At 33.5% G+C, this 27,326-nt stretch overlaps 3 protein-coding genes and 1 long non-coding RNA gene across 6 annotated transcripts; 2 read left to right on the top strand and 2 right to left on the bottom strand.

The window, feature by feature from the left end:
* Window positions 1-652: 652 nt before the first annotated feature.
* Window positions 653-1,323, top strand: LOC136218482 (uncharacterized). The gene is made up of 3 exons (XR_010683806.1): window positions 653-814; window positions 982-1,015; window positions 1,130-1,323. It is a non-coding gene; the product is annotated as an uncharacterized lncRNA (long non-coding RNA).
* An 8,877-nt stretch (window positions 1,324-10,200) lies between these two features.
* On the top strand, window positions 10,201-13,030 carry LOC136218189 (U3 small nucleolar RNA-associated protein 18 homolog). Its single transcript, XM_066004956.1, has 2 exons — window positions 10,201-10,374; window positions 11,051-13,030. Exon 2 carries the CDS (start codon window positions 11,074-11,076, stop codon window positions 12,766-12,768), a length of 1,695 nt encoding a protein of 564 aa, XP_065861028.1. The 5' UTR covers window positions 10,201-10,374; window positions 11,051-11,073; the 3' UTR covers window positions 12,769-13,030.
* Window positions 13,031-13,440: 410 nt separating this feature from the next.
* Window positions 13,441-18,154, bottom strand: LOC136218190 (glutathione reductase, chloroplastic). Of its 2 annotated transcripts, none has more exons than XM_066004957.1 (11): window positions 17,757-18,154; window positions 17,025-17,250; window positions 16,642-16,920; window positions 16,380-16,556; window positions 16,096-16,149; window positions 15,864-16,012; window positions 14,933-14,996; window positions 14,692-14,862; window positions 14,458-14,595; window positions 14,057-14,141; window positions 13,441-13,816 (listed from the first exon to the last, which is right to left on the bottom strand). In XM_066004957.1, exons 1-10 carry the CDS (start codon window positions 18,125-18,127, stop codon window positions 14,103-14,105), a joined length of 1,668 nt encoding a protein of 555 aa, XP_065861029.1. In that variant the 5' UTR covers window positions 18,128-18,154; the 3' UTR covers window positions 13,441-13,816; window positions 14,057-14,102. The 2 variants fall into 2 exon arrangements, with proteins under 2 accessions (XP_065861029.1, XP_065861030.1); XM_066004958.1 differs by having other exon boundaries at window positions 14,062-14,141.
* Window positions 18,155-19,904: 1,750 nt separating this feature from the next.
* On the bottom strand, window positions 19,905-26,844 carry LOC136218188 (uncharacterized). 2 transcript variants are annotated; one of them, XM_066004955.1, is made up of 9 exons: window positions 24,424-26,844; window positions 23,129-23,194; window positions 22,623-22,784; window positions 22,369-22,464; window positions 21,431-21,518; window positions 20,987-21,068; window positions 20,826-20,895; window positions 20,660-20,743; window positions 19,905-20,258 (listed from the first exon to the last, which is right to left on the bottom strand). In XM_066004955.1, exons 3-9 carry the CDS (start codon window positions 22,731-22,733, stop codon window positions 20,214-20,216), a joined length of 576 nt encoding a protein of 191 aa, XP_065861027.1. In that variant the 5' UTR covers window positions 22,734-22,784; window positions 23,129-23,194; window positions 24,424-26,844; the 3' UTR covers window positions 19,905-20,213. The 2 variants fall into 2 exon arrangements, with proteins under 2 accessions (XP_065861027.1, XP_065861026.1); XM_066004954.1 differs by lacking the exon at window positions 23,129-23,194 and having other exon boundaries at window positions 24,424-26,842.
* Between the last annotated feature and the right edge of the window lie 482 nt (window positions 26,845-27,326).

The raw sequence follows: 27,326 nt of genomic DNA, 5'->3' as shown, positions 1-27,326 counted from the left end.
TTACGGTACAATCAATGTTCTATTCGCAAATAGAAAAAAAAACTCTAACTGTATTGTAAATAGATTTCTGCCGGCGGTACATGGAATTGGCGCCGAGACAAATGAGAAAGGGGATATTTGAAGGTTAAGAATCTAAGAAAACGTGGATGAAGATAGGATATATGCTGAAAATTCCATTTACAATACGATCGCCTAGACCTAGGCTTACCTTCTTGCTCCATGCTATTATCAAATAGGTTCGATACCCAAACTATGATGACCACCATTTACAAGATATGATTTAGAAGGTTTTGTATTTTATTGTACTCTTACTTATTTTCTTTCTTTTTTTGGTTTGCTTGATGGATGCAGAAAGTTTTCTCATTTGCAGTGAGGGACTTCTCATATTGCTTAAGAATTGCCAAACAGAGCAACTATGAACTGGTCAGTAAGTTACTATTTGGTGTAGTTTTACATGTGGTATAGAAAAATAAGTGAGGAAATTGAAATTGGGCGATAAATGGGTTTTAATTTGGCTGTGTTCTGCTTGTATTTTTCTGTGTTTCTAACTGCATGAGACAACATTTTCGTTTTGATCTCTTTGCTCTTTCCCAATCTGATATTTTAGGGCCAGAGTTGCATTGCATTAGGAAGCCAAAGATTTGAAGCTCCTCTTGAGGGGAGAAACATGAGGCTCAGAATTACAGATGGATTTATATCCATAATCTGTGTAGTTTCATAGTGCTTTGCTGCTTGTTTACTGCATTCAGGTGCTGCTGCTCTGGTCATGGAAAAAATGGCTCGGCAATCAATTCGCCCTGAAATAATCACAAAGGTCTGTTTTCACTCTTCATTTTCCAAATTTGTTTCTACTCATAGTTTAACAATTCATTACTGGTATTTTGTTATAGCTGATAAATTGAGAAGACAAGTAATCTTGGTTTTTCTTTTTAGTTAATTTTTTTGGTTGAGGGAGGATAATTATTTTCTATTTTCACACAGGAGATTTAATGATGAAAGCCTTGAACAAAATAGGGTAAGAGGTCTCTTTTTTTTGTTTGACAGAGGAGTTATCATTTCTCATTCTTGCAATCTGGATTGTTATTAAAAAATATTTTCCAACTTGTTGTAATTTGAGCTTTCTTCTCAGTTCAGGATGTAAAGAAAGATATATGTGTTTCGGGATTTATTGGCTACAAGCATCAAGATGTAAAGGGGGTCTAGGTTCACACATAGAAAGCATATCAGAAGAGGACAAGAAGTCTCAAATGCAACAACTATGGACCTGACTTCATTTTATTACAAGTTTTTTGTTGTTGTTCTTGTTTTATAGTTTTTGAAATCGTAAAAGGATACATTAGTTGATATATCATGAAGTTATACATTTAAACAATTATGTATGAAGATCAAGTATTCTTTTTGAAGCTTTTCGACTAATGAGCAATGACCTCTGCAATTTCTTTATTTTACATGCATGGGTATTCATATCAATATTTTCTTATTATCATTTTGCACAATAATTGTAAAAGCATCCAACAAAACAAAATTGCAATGAATAGTTAGAGAAACAAAAAAAAAAGCTTAAATTTTGTAGAAATAAAAGATACAGCAATGTCTTTATTTTTTTTTTTTTTGTGTAGCTATATATCAATAATTAGCTACCAATGAACTTAAATCCACAGTTGATTAAATCAATTTTTTTTGCTACGAGTAATTTATATTTATATCTATAGATCAATTTTTTTTTGCTACAAGTGACTCATATTTATATCAATAAAGAACATAATTATAGTAGCATTTTAATTATTTTGTAGCTATATATATTGGTTATTAGCTTTAAATGACTTAACTTCCGTAGCTAAAGTATTAGCTACGCCACTTCTTACTACGACAAGCTACGAAATATATTTTTGTGGCTAAATCATTTTGCCACAAATGTTTATAGAATTAGTCACAATTTTACCTGTAGCAAGAAAGGTTATTTGTTGTAGTGATTAGGAATGCCGCAACTTGATCAAAGGAATGGATATCTTGTAATAAGGTTCGAGATGGCAAGTTGGAAATGGAAAATTGATCTGATGTTTCACGGATCCATGGCTCCCCCAATCGCCTTTTTTCATATCTCATCCAAGAAATTAGGATCAGAACCTTGCTATCACAGAGCATCAACTAATCGATATTGATTCAGGTACTTGGAATGTGAACTTAGTCAAAGGAACAGTTTTGGATGAAGATTTAGAGCAGATTTTGTCTCTTCATATTAGCATCACAGGCTATTCACAAAAGTTAGAAGTTATCTAGTGAAGTCAGGGTACAGGTCGGGTCATGCTTTGATTTGGAGTACGTAGTTATTGCTGGAAGAGGTCGTCAGTTTGAAAATATTTAGTGTCCTCTTATAGCTAAAGCGCTAGTGATGTGGTTGATCCTGAAAGTCCACTTAGAAATCTGTCATTCGACAGAAACTAGGTTAAAGGGGTTATTATCCGGCTAACACGTTCTAATGTCTAAGTCTGCTTGATGTAAGATTTGAGGATGGACACAACAGTAAATTAAAGATGTAATGTAAGTTTAATGAATGAATAACGTAAGTGTATCTTGAGCCGAGTTTACTCTATTTATATTATGATCAGGGACCTGGTAACCGAACGGTGATCTACGTGGCAAGCGAGAACTTTTTAAATCTCAGAAAGATTAAACTTTATGGATTTTGATAAAAATGAAATAAAGTAAGCTAAGAAACGCAGAAACAACGGGGTCCAATACTTAACTTGCATCCGGCACAATGTGACGTGTGGAGCCCACCTACACATTGTTAGCAAACGTGTAACATAGACTCATCACTAGGGTCGAAAAACATCCATGCTCATAAGAGTGCAAAAAATAGTCCAAAACCTTACATTCATAAAAAAAAAAGAATAAAGCCCAACAATATAAGAGCCCGACAACAACATTCCAGAAGAATCCCCACCAAATATTCAAAGAAGAAATAAAAAAACCAACAAGAAGAAGAACTTTCAGAGCATTGCTCTTCTAATTTCTCAAGAGTTTGCAGTAAACAGAGAAAACCATACTCGAAGAAGAAGACATCGTTAAATTCAAAGAAGAAGAAGTTTGCATGTAAATGTATGGAAATTAGACAAGCCTAGGCGCAACGGAAATATAATTTTTTTATTTCATATAAAGAGGGTTTAAACATATGTATCTTGGTTGACGAACTACCTACCGTTGCAAACAAAGTGTCCACGTGAATATCACATCAATCACGAACACAAAGAAAACCAAAACGTTAGTAATCAACCGAAATAGCAAACAATAGTAGATTGCCTCTAATAGTATCTGATAGGTCTAAAATATACATATTTTCGTATGTATCTTCACGTCTATATTCATTCATTTAGCTTAGTTTAATTAATGTTTTGGAAAGATTTCACTTGTTTGTTTATGATTTGAACAGTAATAGGTTAAAGATGGGTAATATCTCAATATGAAAGAATGTCAGCACAAAAGGAGCAAAATACGGCAAAGAACACTGTTTCTAGGGCAAAAGAGAAAGTCACATTCGTGACACACCAGTCACGTTCGAGACATTTGCAAATACAATCCCCTTCAAGCAAAAGTAACTATCGCGATCGGGACAGTCAATTTGTCCCAATAAATTCATTCTTCTTTGTCGCGAACGTGACACTCCTGTCTCGCTCGTGACTAATGTTTCTACAGTAAAAGACATGATTTTTCATCTCGGAAGCACATCCTTTCGCCCGAATCAACATTTCTCTTCGCCATTAGCCACGTCCATTCATCACACCTCTACGAAGGGATGCCTTCCAAGGGACACGACTTTTCTACATCTATAAAGAGAGTTCCACATCAATCACAAAAGATGTACATAGAGTCTGATATATAGAGATATATATGCACAAGATAGAGATTCCTGAGATATTTCAGACTCAGAAACACAACTCTGAGTCTGAGATATTGAAGTATCTTATTTAGAGATTCATTCAATGCATAGAAAGAAGTGAGATCGAGAGATAAGCTTTCTCGAGATGCAAGATGAAGATACAAAAGAGAAGATGCCCCGAGGCTTGACAAACCTTACAAGGATAAGTAGAAAGATTGACAACCCCTATACTGTTCTTTGTTACAGTCTTTTTCCTGTATTTTTTTTATCTTCAATTCATGTTCAACATTGTTAATACATTTTCACCAGACATCAATCAATCAAATGCAAATTATTCTATGTTCGATGTTTTATTCTTTATTGCTTTATGTCTATTCTAGGGAAATTCATAAAAGCAAAACATAGAAATAATTATCACTTCATAAATCTAGAATAGGTTCAGTTTATGAAAAGATAATCATACTGTAAAACTAAACTTGTTTATTTAGTTTATAAATCCTAATTCACTATGATAGGTCGAGGAGTTAGTATTATTAATCTAATGAAACTTAAGTTTCTTAATCCTAGATCGAGAGATTGGACTAAGAGTAATTCTCCAGTATAACTGGAGAAGATTGACAGTATTAATAATTGTTCATTATGTCTAATTATTATCAACTTTTATCAGAGCTTTGCATGAAATGAATCATAGGAGTATTTTAGATTAATTAACTAATATAGATTAAAACAATTTAACCAAATTAATGATTCCATATAAACCTCGAGAAAACGAATAAAGAAACAGTATAAGTTAAGTATCAATTGCGTTCTCTGTGGAATCGATATCTTTTATTACTACAAGAGGAACCATGCACTTGTGGAATTCGCCTAACAGTATCCACACGAATAAAGAAACGAATGAACGTAAGAGATAATTTGTCAAGAGAGGGACGAGAAGAAAATCATATTCTCCTTTGTTTGTGTTAGCCGAATTCCTAAGGTTGGGGGTCTATTTATAGTCTTCAATTAATTGTATCCCAATTCCATTAGGTTTAGTTAATTAGAATTCTAACTACATTAGGTTTTCTAATTAGATAATAAATTATATTTATCAAATATTATCCATATCAAATATAATATATTTAATAAATATTATCCTAATCCTATTAGAATAATTAATTAGGTTAGGATAATAAACTGTTTCAAAAATAAAAAAAAATTAGGATAATAATATAGATATATAATCACATTATACTATCTAATTAACATTATCCCTTTAATTGATTTAACCACAAATATAACTTGATCATATTTATCTAAATAAATCAATTAAATCTCCTAATTAACCTACTATAATTTGCGGCCCCATGTATCTCTTTCTAAATTACCTTTCCATCCTCCAGTCTTAATTCTGTGTATGATCCATTAGGTTCTTACCCCATCTAGCCGTATATGTTTATTTAAATTAATTCAACCGAACTAATTTAACCTAAACATATAACGGAATGAGTGCGCATACTGTGAATAGCAGAATCGTCACATTCCCCCAGAGCGATAAGAAGTCATGTTGATTCCGACGTTTACCTTTCAGTATTAGGTTCAGTATAATTCGATCCTTCATCAGCTATATCCTTAGACGAATATGTAACTATGGAATATGTCAAGTTACATATAGTGAGACGTTTGTTTTATTTGTTCAGGTAGAATTAACTTTGAATAGATAGGTTACATTTCTACTCTTAACCCTATCACCTTGCAAGGATTTCAGTTAATTCTCCATAAGAGGCCCATGGATATATCTCCTATCTACTAGGAGTGACGAATGTTCAATCTAACATTAACTATTCTGCAATTACTTTATATGATACCTAACCCTGCTCTCTCACACCCTAGGGCCCCCTGTAGTGGATCATGCTCGCACAGAATCAAAGCATCATACTCCATAATCCAAAATCATTAATTAATGTTTATTTGAGTATGAGGATTACTTATACATACTAATATCATTTGAGATGAAACATGTGACACTAGATAAATCCATCCATCTTGTCATCTCAAGTCGAGTCCCTAATCCTAATGAACTCATTCACCGGATCCGTGTAACTATCTAGATATCTCCATATCTAAAGCTTGTGAGATCGGCTTTCCGTTCATAATAGAAGACATTATTACGTGCAAGTCTCAACAACAATATGTTAATCCTAGTTTAGTCTCACTTCATGCTTGTATGAACACTTTATGATCACTTAAATAAACTTGGGATTTCTTTTATTTAACTTAATTAGTCATGATAAAAGATAAGTGTCTTTATATAATTAAATGTACTATATCTTATAAAACAAATGACAATGAACAATTCATTTACAACTGGTTTATACCTTACAACAATTGGCTATAGGACAGTAAACCCCAATAGTAAACAGTGAAAACAACCCAAACTAGACTTGAAGAAGAAGAAATATGGGTTTCTATTAACACTCGCAATATGTACAAACTGTTCAAATTTATACGCTGAAATTTGGAAACGTGTTTCAAATTTTTTCTAATTACAGAAACGTGCGTGGAAACGTTGAAACAAGAATGTTTCCGTGCTTCATAGAGGTTCGTTAATGCATATTTTATAATTCCGCAGAATGATCAAGGACAGGTGGAAGGTCGTTGGTTGGAGTGTTAAAGTTGATTAAATAATTGGAAGTTCGATTATGAATTGGGTGGATAAGATGAGACAGCAACTTACAAAAAAGGGGGGAAACAGCCCAGAGCTTGGGGAGGCCGAAGCCCTCCCCCCCCAGCTCCGATGAAACCCCTAGGGAGGGTACTGTTCCGCCCCTAAATAGTCCCCTTGTTTTCCACAAATGGAGAGCGCCGTCATCCAAGTTTCATCTTCATTTCAACGAAGAAGAAACTCAAACGAATGAAAGTGCCCTGCCCAATTAATGGGATGGTCAATATATATTTTTTAAATTGGACCCAGTAAAAACGACGCCGTTTTGGCTTAGTCCAATTTTAAAAAAAATTAGATCAGAATCATATTATAATTATATACCTACCTTGGCTAATTCTATCTCTCTCGTTTTTTTTATCTCATTCTCTGACCAAACCAAGATAGTACACTCTCATCGCCTTACTCTTCCCTTATTTAGTTTCTTAATATTTAATTTTTTAAGTTACTAATTATTTGTATGGATTTTGTTCTAAAAATTCTAATTTAGTTTATTATAATTCTAATTTGATATCTGTTATACAGTATTAGTATTATTTGGGTGGTTTAATTTAATTTAGTAGTGCAAATTTTGATCGAATAAGAATTTCATAGTTTAGGGTCAAATTAGGGATAAATTTAAGGGTTTAATTTATGATTTTGAATTGGATTTATAATTTAGAGGCTTTGTATTATGGTATAAATTTATGGGTTTTGTGATATAAATATTTAGAGGTTTTGTAACATATTGGTTTTTTTTTTGTAATATACTAATTAAATGACATTAATCTTGATTGCACTCTAATTATTTCTATTCCCACAAATACTAGGTTGTTAATGCTATTGCTCCAGAAATGGATCATTGTTTTACTAAGTCAACTTATGAGTTACTTTTGTGCATATCGTATCTTGATCCTTCCAATTCATTTGCTTATTTTGATCGTGAGAGACTACTTCATCTTTCTAAGTTATATTCATAAGAATTTTCTAGTTGTGAGATAGTTAAACTTGACAACTTGATCTCTACATTCATAATATGAGAACAAATGAATACTTATCAGATATTCATGATATTGGTGAGCTTGCTAAAAAGTTGGTGGAGAAGTAATATTATGTTTTTTACTGTTTAGTCTATCGACTTATAGAGTTGGTATTGGTAATTCTTGTTGCAACAACTACTGTTGAAAGATGTTTTTCTACATTGAATATTGTTAAGACAAATCTACGCAACCAGAAGAGAGATGCTTATATGAGTGATTCATTGATGTATTACATTATGAATACTACGTTTAACAGTATTGAAGATGAAGTCATTTTGCAAAATTATCAGAATATTCGGTTTGAGAGAATACTATTATCATCTATCAATAGATCGTAGGCTGTCAGTAGCTCATCTATTTTTAACAAATAGTTATATAATTATCGGTATTGTATGTGTAAAAGTTAATTTTTATTATTTTGCAATAGAATTAAATTTTTATATAGTTTTATTTTAAATTTTTATATGTGTATGGGGATTTTTTTTTGAAATGTTGGACTAAAATTAGCTTCCTAATCTAAAATCCTGGCTCCGCCACTGCTTGTAAAGGTTGAGTTTTAGGTGTTCTGTACTATTTTATTGATGTTATGGTTTGACCATAACCTGGTTTGGCACGATAAGAAAAGGTTGCTTGATGACGTGTTAGTTAGAGGGAGCCTTGAATGCTGTGGATAGGTCTTATGTAGCACGTAAGATAACGAACAGAACTCGCGATGCCCACCCAATTTGGATTCCACCGACGAGTACTATCATCAAAGTAAATTGTGATGCAACATTTAAGGAAGATGGGAGGGTGTGTGTTGTTGAAATTATTGTTCAGAATGTAAAGGGTGAAGCTCTCATGTGTGATACGATTCCTATCGGTATCTATTTGTCGCATTTCATGTGGAACTGTTGGCCATTATGCAAGGTGTTACGATTGCTAAGAACTGTGGTTTTTCTTCGATTCTCATCGCCTTCGACTACATGATGAAGGACATAGACATAGTGTGATAGTCACAAATGCCAACAATTTAAACTACCTGGACGTTATTGCACAAAACATAAGAGATGTATCATTGCATTTCAACATGATTAGCTTTGCCTATAAGAATAGAACTTATAACGTAGTTGCCCATAAGTTAGCTAATTGAGATATTAGTTTTCAATGTCCTTAAATTTTAACAGATTACTTCCTTTATTTTTACCTTGTATTCAACATGATATTCCCTATCCAAATTTTAGTAGAAGATTTTTTTTTGAAGATTTTTCTTTTTCTAATTTTACCTTATTAAGCATGATATTCCTATTTAACACAATGTTAATTTTCTTTAAAAAATATAAAAAGCATTAATGATAATTGAAGTAATATGTTAATTATACCTGAAGTAATATGTTAACCAATTTCGTATTTATTCATGTTTTCCTTTGAATTGAATTTTTACTCAGTTTTTATTAGGGTTTGTTAATGGTTAGTTGTTGTTTTAAATTAGTATCAGTTTCGATTTTGAACTCTTTCCTGCGCCATTGGCTTAGTTTCAGCTTTGTCCTGTTCAAGATGCAAGAAAGCTGAGAAAACTACATGCCTTTAGGGATTGTGAGACCGTTAACATATTTATATTTTTTTTTTGGTAAATAATTATAAGGTTCTTATATTTTTACTTAACACGCTAGTAAGTCCATCATATTATTATAAGGTCTTTAAGTTTTATCTTAATCAATTTTTTAGTTATTCCATTTGTTTTTGTAAATGAAAGTCCAAAATTACCCCTAGTTATATGCATAATTTTTTTTATCTTTTAGTTTCAAATTTAATCTGATTAATTTTAATGAAGTTTTTAAACTACATATATACCGAAATTAGTATACTTGAAAAAATGTATTATTAATTTTCTTAAATTATAATTATTAATTTTCTTTATTTTTTAATATAATATCTTTAAACTAACATCAAATATTATTATAAAATTTTAAAAATCATATATTTTTTTCTTCATTCGGTAAAATTGATTAGAATTGTAAAAACTTTTTACAATGATAGTCTTCTCCTATTTTAATAATTTTTGAAATATTTTTCATTTATTTTTTAATCAATAAATTTTACTTTATTAAATTAAAGTTCTATAATTATATAAAAATTAATAAATCAATTATTTTATATTAAAGTTTATATCGAAAAGAATGTGATTATGTAGGAAAAAAGAGAAAAAATATAAAATAGAAAAATAAATGTTTTATTATTAAAACATAAAGTAAATGGTAATTTTGATATTTTAAAATTTATCAGTATAGTTTGACCATTGATCCAAGGATAAGAAGAAGTTAACAAAAACAAAAACTGGAGGACTATATAATTATTTATAAAAACACATTGACTAAATAGTGTATTAAATAAAAATATAGATTTTATAAAAAAAATAAAAATTAAAAATATAGAGACATTATAATTATTTACTTTTTTTTTTTTGTTACGGTTAGTTTTTATACCAACTTATTATTATTATTTGGTAATCTATTTTTTTTTGTAATCTATTCTTTATTTGATTTCTAAAAATTAGTAATTTTTAATAATATAGTAAAAACGACGTAGCTCATTGGAAGCCCTAATCACTCTCTGTTTTTCTGGCTTTCGAGTTTAAACGTCCCAGCCGCTAGCTTCTCCTCTCTTTTCTTTACTCTTCTGTTTGCTCTCTCTCTCTCCTTTTCCTTTCACTTCCCTGTCCTCTGCCAATCCGTTGTTCCTTAGCTTGCGTGTACTGCTCGCCGGTCTTCCTCTGATTAACCATTCACGGCGAGGTAGAAAAATCAAACGACTATGATTGATTTTGTATTTTAATTTTATGCTTTCGATTTTTTTGTAACTGTAAAATGCCTAATATGTTATTTGCAAATTGATAGCTACCATAAATCTTTCTCCCATGTCAATTTTAATTTGTCTGCTACTTGTTAATGGTCTTTGCAACCCTAACTAGCAGCATCTTTATGCTACTGAAAGCACGTGTTTCACTGGTCATGTCATCTCCTTTACTGTCGTAATACTAGCTATAATAATAATGTATGTCTCTTGTTCTAGTCGGCTTTTGATGCAAGCTCGGTTTATTAATTTTCCCTTTCTGCTTTATTTGGCCTTAATTTTGATATTATATCCGAGTTGTTTGATGAAATTTCGACTTTGTGTAGTTATCTTTGTTGGTTTGAGTGCTAAATTTTCTTTTTCCATTTTATAAATTGAGCAATTATTACTAACTGCATAGTAGGTAAATTCACTGGCTTGTGCTGCATACATCATTTGAATTTTTAGGTGTGTAGTTGTACTGGAGTTGTAGGCTAAATAGCAAGAAGTTCCATAAATGTGGTGTTTTCACCTGCTACTTGTATACTAGATCTTTGAGTAGAATATGCTTTCTTATGAATAAGACCAGATATAATATTATAATTGAAAAGTTTATCTATAACGGGTTTCATTTTTCAGGAACCAAGTTCCGTTTGTAAAAGATGAGCTTGATTTCTCAAAGTTTTGGCTCTAAAAACAGAGTCAAGACTAAAAAGAAGGACAATGATGAACCTGCATTTATGGAAGGGAATGCAGACCATGAGGATGGAAGGGAATCTAGATTGGCTATTTCAAGGGCAAAAAAGAAAAGAAAAGAAAAGGAAGCGCAGATGGAAATTGATGAAGGGAGGGAAATGAAAAGGTTGGAGAACGTTTTGTTTGGATCCCTGCATTCCCCTATTGAATTTGGAAACAAAGAAGAGGAAAACACTGTTGTTGTTGAGGCGGAGAATCCTTCTGCTTTGTTCTTTGTGGACCGTTCAGCTAACAGTGCACTGTCTGTTTACAAAGAGGATTCAGAAACAAATGAGGGAAGTGACGTGGAAGAGGAAACAAAGCAGCGAAAAGCAGTATGGGTTGATGAGGAAGAGGAAAGGACCACTGTTAATATTGCTAAAACAAATAGATTAAGGAAACTAAGGAAGGAAGAAGAGGAGAGCTTGATTACAGGCCGTGAATATGTTGCAAGGTTAAGGGCTCACCATGCGAAGCTGAATCGTGGCACTGAGTGGGCACAATTTGATTTGAAGTCAAAAAGTGACGGTTATGAAGATTCATCGGATGAAGAAAATGACGTTGTGGCAGCACATGGCTATGAGGATGTGGAAGCTTTTGCTGATGTTTTTCAATCCAATGGAGATCTTGTAGTGAAAAGCAAATCAAAACTGTTGCCTGGGCTTCTTGAATACTCGAGACTTGTCGATGCAAACGTTCAGGATGCGTCTAATGGTCCAATAAATTCAGTTCAGTTCCATCGGAATGCTCAGTTACTACTTACTGCCGGATTAGATCGGAGACTCAGATTTTTCCAAATTGATGGCAAGCGGAATACAAAAATACAAAGCATCTTCATCGATGATTGCCCCATTCGTAAGGCAGCTTTCGTGCCTGATGGCTCACAGGTGATAATAGCAGGAAGGAGAAAATTCTTTTACAGCTTTGATTTAGTGAAAGCTAAAGTAGATAAAATAGGCCCGCTTGTTGGCAGGGAGGAGAAGAGCTTGGAAGAGTTCGAAGTATCTCCAGATTCTAGCACGATTGCATTCGTGGGGAACGAGGGTTATATCCTGCTGGTATCGACGAAAACTAAGGAACTCATTGGAACTCTAAAGATGAATGGAACCACTCGTTCGTTAGCTTTTGCTGATAACGGGCAGCAATTGTTGAGCCATGGGGGTGACGGGCAGGTATATCACTGGGATTTGAGAACAAGGACATGCATCCACAAGGCTGTTGATGAAGGTTGTATAAATGGTACAACCATCTGTACTTCTCCAAATGGGAACTTGTTTGCTGCTGGTTCGGACAGCGGGATAGTGAATATATACAACAGAGAGGAGTTTCTGGGTGGGAAGAGAAAACCAATAAAGACGATTGATAATTTGACAACTAAAGTGGATTTTATGAAATTTAGCAATGATGCACAAATATTAGCCGTTTGTTCACACATGAAGAATAACAGCTTGAAGTTGATACATATCCCATCATATACTGTATTCTCTAACTGGCCTCCAGCGAATCGGACCCTTCATTATCCCCGCTGTATGGATTTCAGTCCTGGTGGAGGTTATATGGCTTATGGAAATGCTGCTGGAAAAGTTCTGTTATACAAGTTCCATCACTACGACCATGCCTAGAACATATGTGCTGCTGCTGCGCATATCCCACAAATGTTGGCAATTTGTTGGAAGCTGGTTCATATTCTACACAACTAGAAGGTGATTCAGATATACAATTCCTTTTCCCCATCTTTGATATAGCATTAGATTTAGCAAATGATGACATCTTTTGCTTAGTGTTGTGTTGTACGAGTTATCAAGTTTCCAGTCTAATGAACTCATTTTTGTCTCCATACTCAGCACATCATCAGTTCGCCGACAGAATGGCTTTTTGCCTTAATTTTGATTAGATTCAGTAATTTTAATAGTGCAGCCCTTTTTGAATTAAGGGCTCATTGTTGCTCTGTTTGGTTGTTTTTCAGCGTTTAGTGTTCTCTCGTTACCATTATGAATTATTGTATATTTTTATTGTATAGTTTAAACTGTAATGTAAAACTGATTTCCCAGAACTTTCAAGCAAGAAAGCTTGCAATTCTGACAAGCACCTTAGGCATGATAATATCTGGATATAATAAGTTGGATTAAAATTAAACCGTAACAGATTTTTATCCATCAGGAAAGTTTTTAATAATAGCCAGGTAGCTAATTGATACAAGTTGGTGCGGATGAGTAAATGAATCAGAGACAACTCCAAAATTAATGAAATTCACAACATTCTTTCCACTCATCACAAAAAAACTGAAGGCACAATTGTAGAAGGCTAAATAGTATATATGGTATTGTGGCATTCGCGAAGAAATAATAAATAAACATATGGCACTGATAAACGAGCTTCCTATAAAAAGGTATACAAAGCAAAATATAGAAATAGAACAAAAACCAAAATTTAGTTCTTAAAATAGATAGCCGTCTCTGACCACAATTCCTGCTAGGTCTCAGGTTTTGAAGCAGAATAGTAGAGCAATCCCATCTTCCTTCCAAAAATGTCTTTCCTGCTCATGCTCTACGATAGATCTAAACTGGACAACTCCAATGATCATATATCATCATCTTCGCTGTAGTTTCCGTCAGCATCCAGGTGCTCACCCACTCAGTATCCAGATTTTCTCAGCAATTTCAATTTTACCTGCCCAGTTGGCAGGTATTCAGCAATGCAGTAAAGAAAAACCTCATAATGACAAAATTGGGGCAGTTGGTCTTAACAAATTTAGTTCTAGAAGGCAAAGATTATGGCGAATTTAATTAATGCAGCACATTAATTGCCAATGTTTGCACTTTTGATGCCAAAATAGATCAATTCTTATTTAGCTTTCACAAAGATACGAACAACTATTTCGAAAATAATAGAAGAAATAGGACAACGAACCATACACACAGCAAAAAGAGGTGCTATATGATTCCGTGTAACTGCTCTATGCTCCAGCAACAGCTTTAGCTTCATCGTTTGTTCCCTGGATGGAACAAATAAAATTGAAGAACCAATAAGAACACCAATTAAGATCATGAGATTGAAAATCAAGTTTTTCTGAGTTCAAAAGAAGAGCTGCCACTTAAAAACCAAAACAAGTAATAAATTTAAACTTGCCAGTGTATGATGCACCAGCAATTGATAAGTTCAATTGACAAGTGTATGAATTTCACTTCAATAAATCATTAGCTATAAAGAATTTGACTAAGCATTAGTTGAAATTTTTTTGCTGCCTACAAAATAATTCATCACAGAAGCACAAACTAATACAACAATCTTTTTTATTTTTTTTGACAAACCTCAGATGGAGGACCTGCTCGTATCTTCCTTGTAGGAGTTCTCATGGTGACAAACTCCTCAGCTGCTGTTGGGTGAACACCAACTGTAGCATCAAAGTCCGCCTTAGTTAAACCAGCTTTGATAGCAACAGCAAACCCCTGAAAATTCAATGATTACCAAACTACACAAATTGCAGAACTTATAAATGAATACATATTTAACTGGAAACATTAAATGTGACCAGGGAAATGAACCTGCACGATTTCTGCTGCATCATCGCCACACATGTGCAAGCCCAAAACTTTGCCTGTTTTTGCACAGACTACCAGTTTCATGAAAACCCGATCAGGAAGACCTGAGAGAGTAGCCTTCAGAGGTCTGAAGTTTGATGTGAAGATATCGACATCACCAAATTCTTTTATAGCCTGCAATGATCTCCACAAAGTTAAGCATAAGAAGCATTCTTAATTGATGCAAAAGCAAAAATTGTATCACCTGCTCTTCAGTGAGACCGACATTCCCAATTGGTGGTTGGGAAAACACAGCTGATGGGATTGCTCTGCTCAAAATTAAAATAAAAGAGGAAACGAAGTCCGTTAGCTATTAGTGATCCGCGTGAGTCTTCACCATTTTATTCTAAAACCTAATAAAAAATTCACACACAAAAGATGAAAACTTGAGCAGATATTTGCACAATAATGGTCTTTAAAGCACACATCAACCTGTACAATTCAGTAGAACATTCTTAACTACTAATCAGCCTAAACTGAACATTTTTCAGTATCTTTTGAGTAGCACTGTGTAAAGAAAATTTGAATGCAGGATTTAGGACAGCAAATTCATACACTTAAATTTCGAAGCAGAAACTCCATATGCAAATAATTGGACGATGTGATTCACCAAAAAAGTTACTAAGTGTGCTTGTACGAATTAATGTGTTCATCCACCAAGGAGAAAAGGAGAAAAAGAGAAGAAAAAGATGCAGAACCAACCTTATTCCTCTTGGAATGTGTCATGAAACAGACACATCATACAGTTGGCCACCATTTTTTTTTTTTAAAAAATTGCACACAATGCGCTTACATTAAAGAAGAAAGAAAAATACCCACCCTACCCGGATGTGATTCGAACCCATGACCTCCCTAGTCATAGGTAAGCTCCCAACCACTAGGCTAAGAGCTTCACCACCAGTCGGCCACCATTTACTTGGTCCAGTTGGACAATAATATACACGCCATAATTTTGCAAAACCAAAATGTTGTACGGTTTCGTTATGAAGAAAATTTGCAATTTCATTTACAACTTCCAGAAGACATTCCTAAAATCTAGAATTGACTAGTAAGCAGTAACACAAAATCTATAAGCCCATCTTAACTGCTAAGTACAGATGTAAGGCGATGAGATTTTCAGAAGATCAATTGAATACCTATAGTCAGGTTTCGTTGGCTCATTCAGGAACAGAGTTTTTGCTAATGCCCCTCCTTCCATTAAAGCAACTGGAGTCAAATTCACCCTATCTGTAACATCTCCAACAGCCCAAATAGAAGGAACTGATGTGCGAGAGTACTCATCAACCTGGACGTGATGTGATGAACTATTTAAGAACCAGAAAAGAAGAAAAAAAAATCAAACAGACCAAATTGAAACTTCAATAGTACCTCTATTGCTCCATTCTTGTTCATTTTTACCCCCACCTTCTCCAACCCCAAGTTCTGCAATGTAAAGCAAGTTGGAATTACATCTGCTTGATCTTCCCATTTGAGATGAAAATGTAATTATGTGTTTAATCTTTCCAAACGCCAGCAGCAATAGCAAAGGATATGTTAAAAAAGAAACATGCAAAAGGAATGAAATTGGCAATTGTTTTAACTTTCAGAATGGATGGATATTTATGCAGAAACTCATTACAACTAGAGGCAAGCCTAACAGGGAAAAAGCAAACCTTCGTATTAGGCATACGTCCTGTAGCAAACATGATATGTGAGAAACCTTCAACTGTTCCTTTATTGGTCTTCAATGAGAGGGAACCATCTGCTGCTTTAGTAATAGCCTGAGGTGACTCCTCTGTGTGGAACTCAATACCTCTTAGAGACATTTGCTCTGAAACGAAATCTCTGACCTGCAGGAATGAAAGCTATCTAGTATCAATTAACAATTAAATAAGAGTACGCATAAACTCATCATGATTATTCACATTTTATCACCTCTTCATCAAAGCCCCTCAATACTTTTTTCTGCCTTATAAATACATGGACATCACTTGTCAAACCATTAAAAATACCAGCAAATTCCAACGCAATGTAGCCTCCACCAACTATTGCAATTTTCTCAGGCTTCGAGGGCAAATCAAGTGCAGCATCTGAATCTATAACATATTCACTTCCAGGAATTTCAGGAATGAATGGTCGGCCCCCAACTGAAATTAGAATATGCCTTGCTGAATAGATTTTTCCATCAACATCAACTGTGTGCGGGTCTACAATCTGGCAAAATTCAATCAGCGTGGTAAATCCTACAATTCTAAGCATTCAAAGTACAACTATACACGTCATACACTTAACAGAGATCCAACGAGTCATCTTCTTACCTTGCCACGCCCTTCAATTAATGCAACATTAGCATTATTTAGAATATTCTTGTAGATGCCAGTAAGGCGCTGCAACTCAGCATTCTTATTAGCCATTAAAGTGTTCCAATCATGCTTTGGTTCAGTCGTATAGTTCCATCCAAAACCATTACTCTCATCAAATTCATGAGAATATTTTGAAGCATAAACAAGCAGTTTCTTTGGTACACATCCGCGGAGGACACACCTGCAACAAGAAACACCTGCGTTAGCACCCGTTTGACCTAGGGAAATTTCTTTGAATGAGTTGGAAGGTGTTTTGAACATTAAACTACACCCGTATGCTTCTTGCTTTGCTACTGTCAGGTTGCTCGTATTAGATAAATTAATACTTCATGCAGATAGGTCGCGCTAAAGCATCACAAAACTCGAAAATCAGGAATAAATTTTTGCACTTCTATCCTCCCTGCTGTTTCTGAATAACGTCCATAGAAAATAAAATTCAATCGTTCTCTATCTCTATCTCTCTCACACACGCATATCAATCGAGTAATGAAGGCGCAAGAAAAAGCAACACGAGGCTTCCTCCAACGGGGCATAATTAACTAATTTTTTCTTGCTATCCGCATTAACACCAGAATAACATTAGAAAAACCTCAATTAAAGTGCAAATTATAAAATTCTTATGAGCAAAGGAAGTTGAAGCAATAGAAGCTGCATCAATAAGTACGTAGTTTCCAGAATTTCACTTACGTGCCACCAACGCCTCCAGTTGTTTCAGAAGATATGGTGGAGAAGGGAAGCTCACAAACAGCAACAGAGGCACCAAAATTGGCAGCGTAGCGGGAGGCACGTACACCTCCACTGCCAGCGCCAATAGTAAAGAGGTCGAAATCATAGTGGCGAGCAGCCTGAGCGCCGTTATCGGAATCCGCACGAACAGTGAAATGTCGGCGATGGGGATGAGAGTAAGGGAGAGAGAGGCGTCGAGGAGGAAATGAGGATAAGATTTTGGTAAGAGGAAGAAAGGAGGAGGAAAGAGGGATTGCGATCGGTAGGTTTCTGTAGATGGAGCGGAAAGAAGGAGAGGTGAGCTTAGGAGTAGAAAAAGAAGACGCTGCCATTTTCTGGAGCGGGAGAGGATGTGGATGGAACACAAATAAATAAATAAATAGTTTAAATACTTTTGTTTTTTGTTTGAGAAATAATACTAATTTTATTATTCACTAATTTTTTTTAGGGTAAATTACACACATGACCACTGAATTTTATTTGTTTAATGATAAGGCCACTAAACTTCAAAATTTAATATAAAAATCATTCAATTTTACACTTTTAAACACCCATGATCACTCAACGCTTTGAAAGCTCAAACTTGTCAAGTAGAGGTTCAACAAACATTTTTAAATGCGAGGATCGAACCCTGGACCTTTGGTTAAGGGAGAAGGAGCCTTTACCACTCCACCACAACCTCATGGTTACTTTTCTTTTATTAATGAGTATGTATATTATATTTCCTTATTATATCAATTGAAATATGTAAGAATTATATTCAAAATAAAATAATAATGTTTAATTGAAAATAAATAATTAAATTTATATTATTCTAATATTTTAATTTGATTAATAATGAATGTTTTCAAAAACAAATTGATTAATAATGAATAAATCCTTTATATAATATTTACTTTGCATAGTATTTATAATGTATATAAGTAGTATTTATAATGTATATAATTTTAAACTCTTATTTTATTCAATAAAACCGATTAAATGACATAAAAAATAATTAATCATTAAAATTACAATCGATGAAACAACAATTAATTCATTGGCCTAATACACAAATGATCCCTGAACTTGTCTAAATGTTGCAACTGCCCCCCTCTTTAGTTTTCAATTGTAACAACTTACCCCTCAAACTTGTCCAATTGTAAAACATAACCCCTCAAACTTATCCAATTGTAAAACAGAATCTCAAATTGCTGACATGGAATGTAATTGAAGAAACACGTGAAATACAAAAGCTGCAACGCTCGTGGAATGTGATAATCAAATCTTTGGACCCCAAAAAATCAGTATTTAAGCAACCAAATCTCCAATTCTTCAACTTATTCTTCAACCTAACGGTAAATCAGAAATCCTTCATTCTTCTTCTTCTTCTTTTTGTTATTCCTGTTCGTTTTTTTTAGTGATTTCTTGATTCAAAGTGTTGGTATATCATGGCGATGAAAAGGTGTTTATGTGGAGAAATAGCTCCATTGAAGATTTCATGACGTGATACGAATCCGAGGAAACGTTTTTACGGTTGCGTCAAATACGGGGTAAAAAAAATCCCAATTTGGGTTATGTTTTACAATTGGACAAGTTTGAGAGGTTATATTTTACAATTAGACAAGTTTGAGGAATAAGTTGTTACAATTGAAAATTGGGAGGCAGTTGCAACATTTCGACAAATTCAGGAGGTTATTTGTGTATTAGGCCTCATTCATGTTAATATGCACTATTTTAGTTATATATATTAAAAAAAAAAAAAAAAAAAAAAGTTAAATATCACATTAATTTTTACTGTATATAGCGATGTACAAGCCTAAGACTTTGCATGGCGGAACTTCCAGCCCCCGAAAATGACTTTCTCTTGAGTTTTGTTTGTATATATTCCCGGGCCGTCTAACCATTCAAACTATAAATCTTTTAAAAATAAACCCAGTTCTCAATCTTAAATATTGATCTAAAATTCGAACTATAAATCTTTTAAAAACAAACCCTGTTTCAATCTTAAATATTGATCTAAAATTCGTTATACGCACAGAAAAATACATTTGCAGCTGTAAATTAGCATTTGATAACACCTACCTACCAGAAGAAAATTCATTTCTTTCCTAAGATAAACAGTTCCAAAAAATGAAGCTATATACCACAACTGTCATCACATTCAAAACTACTAATTCATTTTGGTACATCAAACCAATGAAAAACCTATCAAGAAACAAAAAATTTGAGTCCTTATGTTGTTGCATTTCCTAACGGACTCATCATCAAGGCAAGCCAAAAGTTAATGTTATAATATAAATATAATTAGACTCAACCTCTTGAATGAAGAAACTTCGTCATGTCGTTTGGGCTTTAATGAAATTGTATGTTCCATCAGACTTGCCTTAATGGAGAACATTCTAACCTCACATCACATTTTCCACAACTTTTCCTCCATCACCACCATGAGACAGGGCCTAAACATTCAGCATCAAGTACTCCCTGCAAAATTAAAATCAACTTAGATATCCACAAAGAGTTTGCAATACTGTGAATTTGGAGGAAAAAGTCGAAAGAGTTAGACCGGCAGAGTTCTGTAATTTCCTTCTCTTTCTGCAGGAAAGCATTTCGAATTGTTGTATTTGAGAGTGACAAAGAAAATAAAGATGTTTATTTTCACATACAAGTACTCAATAAGTATCATATGTTTCAGTGAAGTGTGACATGGTTAATTCATATATCTAACATAATTTTAAATAATTTAAGAAATTTCGTGACACAGGAGGCAGCCCCATCCCATACTGACACCGCCTGTTTAGGATCTTCAATAGTTCTGTTTGACTTAAATACACATAAATATGCAAAAGGCGTATACTGAAGGCAGAACAGAACGATGAACTCACTGCAATCATCATAGGGGCAAATGGTTTTTCTGGTTGCTCCAGTGGAACTGGAGGATAGTTTACACTCTCAACTTGAAATTTAATCTGGCATTTGAAAATCAAAATTCAGAAAACACTACTAGAATTTCAGAATGAGCACCAATTAGACCTACAAAATAATACAAACCTCATCAACACCATCAATAAAGTACTTAGTGTCATTCCCTTCATAGTACCATGACCATGTGCCTTGATATCTGCAATTTTTTATACAGTTTGATAATTTAATAACCTGCACGCACTTGTACATAAATAAAATAAAGGGACTATACTATATACGAAACTCACCCATCCTTTGCAGGCAAAAAAACAGATGGTTGTATTAATCGATGAGCTGGTACGTAAATATCATCAAAAAATCCAAGTGACACTGTTGATCATGGTTTCAACATCAGTGTCCTGGGAACAATTAGTTATAGATTGAAGCAATGACATAAATTGGAGTTCATAGAACAAGAAATATTAGCTTAGTTACTGGAATGAGGAACCATGCACTCCTTGTAATATGTACAAGTTTTACTATGCAGGTTTTTTTTTAGCATCAACTTAATGCTTTTAGTACGTAACTATAACCAAACTAGAATCCAAAACAGATCCATTTTGATTTATTTTGTACTACAGCGATGCCATGACATTAAAAATTATTATGCTTATGCTGCAAAAGAATAGTTGGCAAGATGTATATGTTCATATACATCTATTAGATATAGAATAAGAACTTGTTAGACGTACAACGCAAACCATCCTTGTTAGATTCTTTGAGTCTTGCAACAATTATCTCTCCCACAAATGGACGAAACACGACCAGTCTGAATTCCACCTGCCATAATAAAAGAGCGAACCCAGCAACAAGTTTAATTGTAAGCACCCTGAATTATTCAAGCAGCACTTGGAAAATAAATTAGTTGATTGTGCCACACTTATCAAAGTCATGCAACATGATAGCAGGTGATAAAATTTCCGCAAAATAAGCAACAGGCCAGAGGTAGCTTGTTAGGATAAACTCGATAGTCTAAGGCCCTATTCTACCCCAAAACTAATTTGCAAAAGAAAATAAATGAACATACTCAGAAGCTCGAAAAGAAAAAAGCTTCCACCCACTTACTCATAGCCCCAACAATCAATCACTAAAGCATTTCTCAGACCACATCTGCTTTTAAATGATGAGCAAAATTCTCATACTGTCTCAAACCTAATACTAGTTAAGAACCAAATATCTGCCCTGGTTAACCCAATCCTACTTTGTGTAGAAAAGAATTTATTACTGCACAAAAAGTAGACAGAGAATTTACAGGAATTAGAAAGCACAATTGCCAACAAATAGATGAACAAAAAGAACAGAAGTAAAAGAAAAGCTTAAAGAAACTAACTGAAATTCTCAATAAGTAGCCCAGGTAAAAGACTAAATTATATTCTAAGGATTTTCAACGGTAAAGTTCATGAATCTAATGTACGGCTGGCAAGGCTAGGCGGCGCGGCATAATGATTGGAGGCACAAGCTAGTGACTCGATAACATTTACATAAAGAAACAAGAACAAAGGAAAGTAAGGTCAAAGTAAGTTTTTTCTTTTTTTTTTAAAAAAAAAGAATACAAGAATTGAGCAACAATGACACAAATACTGAACTGAAACAGAACAACAAAAGAAAGAATGTTAGAGCCTGACCATACCGTATATGTTGATGCTCCATCTCCAGGAAAAATAAAGCCACCATCAATACGTCTTATGTCGTATACTGAAATGCATAATCCCAAATTTGAAATAACCTGAATTAAAATAAATTTCCATTCTTTTAGATAAAAAAAAAAATGAAGGGGTTTGAAAATAGCATGGCTCCAATTCAACTCAACTAAGCCTCACTCTCAACTATATATATATATATATATAACTAAATAATACACTGAGAGGAAAAAATGTCAAAAACCTTATCTCGAAAGATATGTTCAAGCTCTTGCTTGATAGCATCTTGAAGAGGAAGACTAAGGAGTGAAGGAGGCAAACGCAAAGTGTGCTCTAGAAGGCTAAGATAGAACATCTTTGAGAAGTATGCGTCTCCCTGGAGCTAGGGGGAATACAATGCCTACTCCTGCAAAACAGACACATAAAGTTAGATATTTATAAACATTTGCTTGTATGTGCTTTACGACTTAATTAATTGGATCACATATATCACAACCCAATTATGCTAAATTGAACTAAAACTTAGATATAATCTTTCAAAAAAAAAAAAAAATCTTTGATATAAAACTAGATAAAGGAACACGAGTTGCAAAACCAAAAATTACAAATCTTCAATGAAACAAATATCTAACCATAATCTCCTAAACACCCAAACAGAAACACAATGCTTACATAAATAAAAGAATTTATACACACAAACATAAATGTTATAACAGAATTTATTACACTTAATGGAACCTCCAAACGTACCCTAGCCCACTTCACTTCACTGATAACCTCCGTCTATCATAACCAAATGGATCCCCCGTATAGCACCTAATGCATCACATTCATCTTCAAAATAACCAAAAGCAAAACTTGCAATAACATTACCAAATGAGAATTGAATTACAAATGACCTTAAAACCACAGCCACTCAACTACAATACATCAGCCAAATCAAAGAGGATCAATTTTGAGCTGGAAATGGAAGATAAGGAAACTCAGAACTTATAAAAAGATACCCAAAACAAAACCAGTGTGAAGCTATCATAGAAACGTTGGCATAACGGTTCTGCTGGCCTGATTTCCACACTAATCTTTGAGCATAATTGCTATAATGTTAACATTCCATTCCCAAAATTTTATTTTGAATAATATTTATTTGTATGATTGACAAACAAAAGAAGATACATAATTAAGTCTCTAAAGTGCTCCATCTTATGGCCCTTGCTCTTAAATGTGAAACAGACTACTGCAGCATTGTTCACTGCTACACAACAGTCAACATTGTTGAAACATGCTTTTCTTTTGAAAGTTGAAAAGTAACCATATCTATCATTACTCACAACTAAATCCTAAATGCTGAAAATAGATTGAACATCAATTCCCATTCAATAACATCCGACTCTAAGTAAAGAATCCAATCTCTTATCTATAAAATATCATTCCAGTCGATTGATATCACATAAGCTCTGAAATTATGCTCGATCACACAAAGCATACTCCAAAGCCAATTCTCAAATAACACCCAAAGCTTCCCTTATCATGTTCATGAAGCATTCATAAAGTGAAACACCTCCCTAATTACCATGAGGCCAATGACAACTAAGATTATCAAAGCACGGTAAGATTTTGTTTTTATTCATAATATCAGCCCCACAGGCGTTCTAAATTCAGAGTTTAGAGCTATTTGTAACAATGAACCAACGCTCATTGATTTATTTACAAACCAAGATTAATGTAACAAACTTGGTTTTTTTATCAACACTAAAAGCATAGATAGGCAGAGTTAAAGCAAAACACCAAAATACCAAATTGAGACATTTTACAAGCAGCGCAACACATTAAGACATTATCTCTTTTTCAGCATCAAGATGCATGACCTGAAATAGGAAATTAAATGTCAAGCCATTGACACATAACCTCAACATGAGGAAAAGGTGAAACCTGAAGCCAAGGATATGGATCAATTAGTTTCAATTTATGCCAATTCACAAATGCAAACACATCAGCATGTTTAATTTCTGTCTATAGCAACAAACATAATGAAAAAATTTCCTTACTCAAATTCTGAGATGTAGGCCGAACGCCAAATGCAGAACAGTGATGAACTTCTGTGAGGCGAAGTGAGCGGTCGCAGATTTTTTTTTTTTAAATTTGCCGCTTACATGACCCGGAAGTGAGCGATCGGAGGCGGGATGAAGAGAAGTAGTCTATCGGCTGGGTGAAGGGAAGGGAAGGGAAGGGAAGTAGTCGATCGACTGGGTAGTGGGCGGGATGAGTTAGATTTAGATTTAGGGTTTGGTTGAGTTTAAACTGCATACCGAACTAAACCGATTGAATTCGGTTTTTCGGTGTCGGTTTTATTTTTAGGTATATTTTGGTATTCGGTTTGATTTGATAAAAAAAATGTAAAAGAACCGAACTGCACCGGATTACATATATTCTATATTATTATATATATATATATATATTTGATTATTATTGAGATAATAAAGTAATATAAATATATTTTAAAAGCATTTTAATATTTTTTGTTGTTGAGTTCAATTTAATGATGAAATATAGTGATTTTTATTTATTGTTTTTATTTTTTAACTAAATTCAGTTTGTTCGGTTCGGTTATATTTCGGTTTTACATACTATTCGGTTCGGTATCGGTATGAATTATTTTAGTAATTTCGGTATTCAGTTTTTCGGTTCGATTTTAAACCGATGCACACCCCTACCGGCTACTATTACTACGTGAGGAAACAAAGTAATCTTACTTCGTGATTCATACCATTGATCTACAAAACACCAAGGCACCGCTTGATACAATGTAATAAACGTTGTAATGGAATACTCATTATAATAGGTGCTCATTACCATATTTGGATTAGTCATATTGTTTTTGTCGTCATGGAATCACAATTACATCACGCAATTTTTCTTTACAAATTTATGTAACAAGGATTACATAAAAAAAATAGATATGAATTCCCATTACGATAAGCCCTAATATATATTTTTATTATTTATATTTATTATCCACAATTCTTATTAAACGGTAAAACATAAAATGAGAAAAATGCGAAGAACGGGAAAAATGTGAAAATGGAAAAACACGAAAAACATAAAAAAATGGAAAAATACGAAAAACGAAAAAAAATATGAAACACGAAAAACGAAAAAAATGAGAAACGTGAAAGATGGGAATAATGTGAAACTGAAAAATGGAAAATCTTGAAAAACATTAAAAAAAAACAAAAAAACGAACAAAAACTAACACATGACGTTCCCATGCATATGAAAATTTTAGAGTAATTGAAGTTTTTAACTACATTTGATGAAGCAAACATAAATATTGTAATAGTAATTATGTTTCACCAATTTTTTTAAAAAAATTTACTAACTAAATGTCACACCCGACCCTAAACGACCTCAATCGGCATCGGGCGTAAAATAGAAAGATCATAATCAATACTTAGAAGTCTCCAATTTATCCAAATATCATTATATTACAATTGCAATACCAAAGTTCTAACAATAAGCAACAACTTCCGATCCTTGCCTAATCGATCGGTAACATTCTCTCTATCATGTACTTTCTCACCTAAAAACATTAAAACATTTAAAAAGGTGAGACAAAAATCTCAGTAAGAAACTATCAACCATAAAAACTAACTTTACTTAACATAGCTACATATATACCTTTAGGAAGGGATTTAATTAAAACCTTATAAAATATACTCAAAACCAAAGTTCATATAATTTTATCAAACCAAATCGTATTCAATCAAACGTAAAACCTTATATCAAAATCAATCATAACCGAAAACGTAATCCAAATGAACTTAAAACATTGTATCCATCCTCGAGTTTCTCCCCTTAAGTATCAATCAATAACCACATATATAATCGAGACGTCTCTTAACATTGCCTATCCCATATGGTCTTACCCAACACTTCGCTGCCATACCCAATAGGTCTTAAGACTGTGTACACATGCCATGTCCCTCACTGAACATGGTCTTCAAATATAAAACCACCGATCCGGATAACTCTCAATGGATATAAAATCATAAAATCATAACGTTTTCAAATTTTCTTTCACAATCAAATTCCAAACTATTTCATAAACATAAATCATTTGGCTTCAATTAGCCCTTTTGTTTCATAAAATCATATTTAAACGTCAATCCAAAATAATAACAACAATAACCGCAATAGATTTCTCAATCCAAAAATAATTCGTAAGAAATCATCAAATTCATTTTGTTCACTATATATATATACATTGAAACCAAAAACATATATGTATATATGTAAATCAACCAAATTAAGCCTTAAATCAACATAATCAAAGAAAATCTGAAATTCACATAGAAGCATAGTCAATAGCTTCATTTGAACCGTAATTTCATAATAAAAAGCAAAATCAGGAAAAACCTCAATTTTACAAAATTCCTGCATAACCCTAAAATATCAATTTCTGAAACTCTTTGATTGTATATATATCTATATACATAAAACTCAAAATATAGTTGATAGTTACTTACCTTGGCTACTAATTGTAGAAAATACACTCGATCGGTAAGCCGCTAAATTCTGTCTAAGACGTTTCCCCGCCAAACACTGCCGAAACTCAAAAACTCTTCGGTTAGGACTTAGATCTATGCATAAGGATGCTATGTTTGAAATTTCGAGTGATTCGGACGGTCGAATCTCCATAAATCAAAGAAACGGTGGAGAAACGGTTCAGGAACGATAAAAATCACGAAGAAAACGAAAAAGGAAAGAAACAGAGAAAAGAAAAAAAAAAAAAAAAAAGATGATACTCATCTTCTCCACCTCTTCGTCTATATATCCAAATCTAACGAATATCCAGTTTGGTCCTCCATCTTTATATAATTTTTTAAAAATTATTTTAAATTTTTAATTTACACCTAAAACCATCGAATTAACTCCAAACTTTTCCTATAGC

The sequence above is a fragment of the Euphorbia lathyris genome, chromosome 2 (assembly GCF_963576675.1).
Source record: "Euphorbia lathyris chromosome 2, ddEupLath1.1, whole genome shotgun sequence".
In the NCBI taxonomy this organism is placed as follows: Eukaryota; Viridiplantae; Streptophyta; class Magnoliopsida; order Malpighiales; family Euphorbiaceae; genus Euphorbia; species Euphorbia lathyris.
The sequence above is the reverse complement of the archived record's forward strand: the minus strand, read 5'-3'. Positions and strand labels throughout refer to the sequence as shown.